At 38.4% G+C, this 4,663-nt stretch overlaps 1 protein-coding gene across 1 annotated transcript; it reads left to right on the top strand.

Annotated features, from left to right (window-relative positions):
* The first annotated feature begins 884 nt into the window (after positions 1-884).
* On the top strand, positions 885-4,415 carry LOC18109904 (receptor-like protein kinase HSL1). The gene is made up of 2 exons (XM_024604091.2): positions 885-3,665; positions 3,790-4,415. The coding sequence occupies exons 1-2, from the start codon at positions 1,034-1,036 to the stop codon at positions 4,200-4,202; spliced, it is 3,045 nt and encodes a 1,014-aa protein (XP_024459859.1). The 5' UTR covers positions 885-1,033; the 3' UTR covers positions 4,203-4,415.
* Positions 4,416-4,663: the final 248 nt, after the last annotated feature.

Below are 4,663 nucleotides of genomic sequence, written 5' to 3'. Positions count from 1 at the left end.
GAGCAAAAAGTAAAAACTACAACAACGATGTAAGCATTTGTTTATTCTTTTTATAATATTAATTTTTATTCCTTATTTTTACGATGAAAATTCTAATCATGTTAGTCTTGATGAATAATATTTTTTTAAAGAAATTGTACTCTAAAAGACAAAATAAGTTCGAGAAATGCAACAATGACACGACAATAAAAAATATTTTATAAAAGTTATTATACATGTTGTGTCTAAAGGGTTTTTAAATTTAAATAAAAGGAATTTTTTTTAGAGAAAATTCTAGGAAATTATCATGTAGATTTTTTAAAACTTTCATGATCTCATGGTATCATTCACTTTCCAAGTCCACTCAAAGACAAGTTATATATATAAACACGTCTTTTTATATCCTTCAAATTAACTTTCACTTTTGTTTTTTATTTTTAAAATGTTTTTCTAAAAATTAATTTTTTTATATTTTAAGATTATTATGAAAATATTAATATCAAAAATAAATTTTTTTTAAAAAAAAATTATTTTAATATATTTTTTAAAAATAACATTTTAAAAAATAACTGTTATTACAATACACAATACTAAATATGTAAAATGCAGGTGTTTTTTTAAATTAATTTCTGTTAGGAAAAACATTAAAATATAATTTCTTTTCATAATTTCTCTTATTTTTAATATCAAGCTATTAATATTATCAACAAAATATCTAAAAATATTAATTTAACATTTTCATACTAAATATAATTTTAAAACTATTTTAAAAGCACAGAGTATCAAATGACAAACGGGCACTTAATTTAAAATAATTGATCAGTGAAAGAACCACAAACTTTTACTAGTCGTTGACTCATCAAATCACTTTCAGTGGTGTATATGTAATTATTGTCTCTTTGAATGTCATTTCGCTCACCGGATTTATACCCAACATCTCCCCTCATCTTCCTTTGCCAAATGCCAACCACATTTCAAATCCTGCCGTTAAGCCTCGCCCTTCTCTTCCCGGCAAAATAAACCCAACCGGAAAAACCACCTGAAACCCTTCAGGATGTCCGAATTAACCATCCTATTTCTCAGAACTTCACCCCTCCTCTGCGTTCTAGTCCTACTTTCCCTGCCCTTCAGAGTAATTTCCCAAGATGCCAACACTGAAAAAACTATCCTTCTAAAACTGAGACAACAACTTGGCAATCCATCGTCCATTCAGTCCTGGAACACATCATCCTCGCCGTGCAATTGGACAGGGGTAACCTGTGGAGGCGATGGCTCGGTGTCTGAACTTCACCTTGGTGATAAAAACATCACAGAAACAATCCCAGCAACAGTTTGTGACCTGAAAAACCTGACATTTCTCGACATGAATTTCAACTACATTCCAGGAGGATTTCCAAAAGTTCTGTACAGTTGCACAAAGCTTCAGCACTTGGACCTGTCACAGAATTTTTTTGTCGGTCCAATACCTGATGATATTGATAAATTATCAGGTCTCAGGTATATAAACCTTGGAGGTAATAACTTCACAGGCAATATTCCACCACAGATAGGGAACCTGACAGAGTTGCAGACATTGCATCTGTTTCAGAATCAGTTCAACGGTACGTTTCCTAAGGAGATTAGTAAGCTTTCCAATCTTGAAGTGCTGGGATTGGCGTTTAATGAGTTTGTGCCCTCTTCAATTCCTGTGGAGTTCGGTCAGCTAAAGAAGTTGTGGTTTTTGTGGATGAGACAATCGAATTTGATTGGTGAAATACCGGAGAGCTTGACCAATCTTTCAAGTCTTGAGCACTTGGATTTAGCTATAAACGCTTTGGAAGGTAAGATTCCTGATGGGTTGTTTTCGTTGAAGAATTTGACTAATTTGTATCTCTTCCAGAATAACTTGTCTGGTGAGATACCTCAGAGAGTCGAAACGTTGAATTTGGTGGAGATTGATCTTGCAATGAACCAATTAAATGGTTCGATTCCAAAAGATTTTGGCAAGTTGAAGAAATTGCAATTTCTGAGTCTGTTAGACAATCACTTGTCCGGTGAGGTACCACCAAGTATAGGCCTTCTTCCTGCACTGACAACATTTAAGGTTTTTAGCAACAACTTGAGTGGAGCCTTGCCACCTAAAATGGGCCTTTCTTCAAAACTTGTAGAATTTGATGTTGCAGCCAATCAATTCAGTGGCCAACTGCCTGAGAATTTATGTGCTGGAGGTGTCTTGCTGGGTGCAGTTGCCTTCGAAAACAATCTCTCTGGGCGGGTGCCTCAATCTCTTGGAAATTGCAACAGTTTGCACACGATTCAACTTTACAGCAACAGCTTTTCAGGTGAGATACCTGCAGGTGTTTGGACAGCCTCCAATATGACTTACTTGATGTTAAGTGACAATTCCTTTTCGGGGGGACTTCCGAGCAAGCTGGCATGGAATTTGTCAAGGTTGGAACTCGGCAACAACAGATTTTCTGGTCCGATTCCTCCTGGAATCTCTAGCTGGGTGAACTTGGTTGATTTCAAGGCGAGCAACAATCTTCTTTCTGGTGAAATTCCTGTGGAAATAACGAGTCTGCCTCACCTTTCAAATCTTCTGCTTGATGGAAATCTATTTTCAGGTCAACTCCCATCCCAGATAATATCCTGGAAGTCATTGACTAGTTTAAATCTCTCAAGAAATGCACTTTCTGGCCAGATCCCAAAGGAGATTGGGTCTTTACCTGACCTGCTTTATTTAGATTTGTCTCAAAACCATTTTTCTGGTGAAATCCCTCTTGAATTTGACCAGTTGAAACTGGTTTCTCTGAACTTGTCCTCCAATCATCTATCTGGGAAAATCCCAGATCAGTTTGATAACCATGCCTATGATAACAGCTTCCTGAACAATTCTAATCTCTGTGCTGTTAATCCAATTCTAAACTTTCCAAATTGCTATGCTAAACTTCGCGACTCTAAAAAAATGCCCTCTAAAACTCTTGCCTTGATTCTGGCTCTTACTGTGACCATTTTTCTAGTCACTACGATAGTCACCTTGTTTATGGTTAGGGACTACCAAAGAAAGAAGGCAAAACGTGATCTGGCAGCATGGAAGCTGACCTCGTTCCAGAGATTGGACTTCACAGAAGCAAACGTTTTGGCAAGTTTGACAGAAAATAATCTGATTGGAAGTGGAGGATCGGGGAAGGTATACCGGGTGGCCATAAACCGTGCAGGTGACTACGTTGCTGTCAAGAGGATTTGGAATAATGAAAAAATGGATCACAATCTTGAAAAGGAATTTTTGGCAGAGGTTCAGATACTGGGAACAATTAGGCATGCAAACATAGTTAAATTATTGTGCTGTATTTCAAGTGAGAGCTCAAAGCTTCTTGTTTATGAGTTCATGGAGAACCAAAGCCTTGATAGATGGCTTCATGGGAGGAAGAGAAGTTCATCAATGGGAACAAGTTCAGTCCATAATTCTGTCTTGGATTGGCCCACAAGGTTCCAGATTGCCATTGGAGCTGCACGAGGCCTAAGCTACATGCATCATGACTGCTCCACTCCTATCATTCATCGAGACGTGAAGTCTAGTAATATCTTGTTGGATTCTGAATTGAAGGCAAGAATAGCAGATTTTGGACTGGCCAGAATATTGGCTAAGCAAGGAGAGGTTCATACCATGTCTGTTGTAGCAGGTTCTTTCGGTTATATGGCCCCTGGTAAGATCATTCAACAACTTCAATGTGCTTTATCAAGTATATTCACTGTTCATTTAATTCCAACTCAGAATTTTGAGATCACACCACACCATTTAAATCTATTTTTTCCTCATTTTTATGGCAGAGTATGCCTATACGACAAGGGTGAATGAAAAGATAGATGTCTATAGCTTTGGAGTTGTACTCCTGGAATTGGCGACTGGAAGAGAACCTAATAGTGGAGATGAGCATACCAGCCTTGCAGAGTGGGCATGGCAGCAGTTTGGACAGGGAAAGCCTGTTGTTGATTGCCTTGACCAGGAGATTAAGGAACCATGTTTCTTGCAAGAAATGACCACTGTATTCAACCTAGGACTCATTTGCACGCACTCCTCGCCATCCACCAGACCTTCTATGAAGGAGGTTTTGGAGATTCTGCGTCGAGTTTCTGCAGACAGTAATGGAGAGAAAAAGACAGGTGCCGAGCTTGATGTTGTTCCTCTTCTTGGAACAGTAACTTATCTTTCTGCCACAACGCAGCACGAGACGGCCAGATGATAATAGCAGCTTAGTTTACAGCCTATGAGTATCGTAGCTCTTCCTCTCTCTCTCTCTCTCTTTTTTGGTAATATAACGCAGCATAGTCAAGAAATAATACCCGGTCTCCTCTCTTCCCAGTCCGAAGCAGCCACTCGTTTCTGATGATTGTATTAAATTTGTTTCAGACCCTTAATTTTAGTGTCGAACGACTGCAAAACCGGATTCAATTTAGTGCAGCGAACCTTAAAAGAGTAGCTTGCTCATGGAGATATTAACTTGTTGGGTACTGGATAGTGAAACACTTCCACAACACTCCTGCACTATTTCAGACGGCAAGCCATCCACAACTCTAGAGACAGGATGGCCGTGCCTAAGCTGTTCTGCACTATCCCTCTCCACCAAACTGCAGAAAGATGCCTAAGGTTTCGCATGGAAAAAATTCCACCATTCGTCCACTTTAATGGGAGATAGATAGAGAG

Source organism: Populus trichocarpa, chromosome 6 (assembly GCF_000002775.5).
Source record: "Populus trichocarpa isolate Nisqually-1 chromosome 6, P.trichocarpa_v4.1, whole genome shotgun sequence".
Taxonomy (NCBI): domain Eukaryota; kingdom Viridiplantae; phylum Streptophyta; class Magnoliopsida; order Malpighiales; family Salicaceae; genus Populus; species Populus trichocarpa.
Note: the sequence above shows the minus strand (reverse complement) of the source record. Positions and strands in the feature narration are given on the sequence as shown.

Coding starts and splice junctions, on each gene's coding strand:
- LOC18109904 (XM_024604091.2), top strand. CDS start 1,034: ATGTCCGAATTAACCATCCTATTTCTCAGAACTTCACCCCTCCTCTGC. Junction 3,666..3,789: donor TTTCGGTTATATGGCCCCTG/GTAAGATCATTC, acceptor TTTTTATGGCAG/AGTATGCCTATACGACAAGG.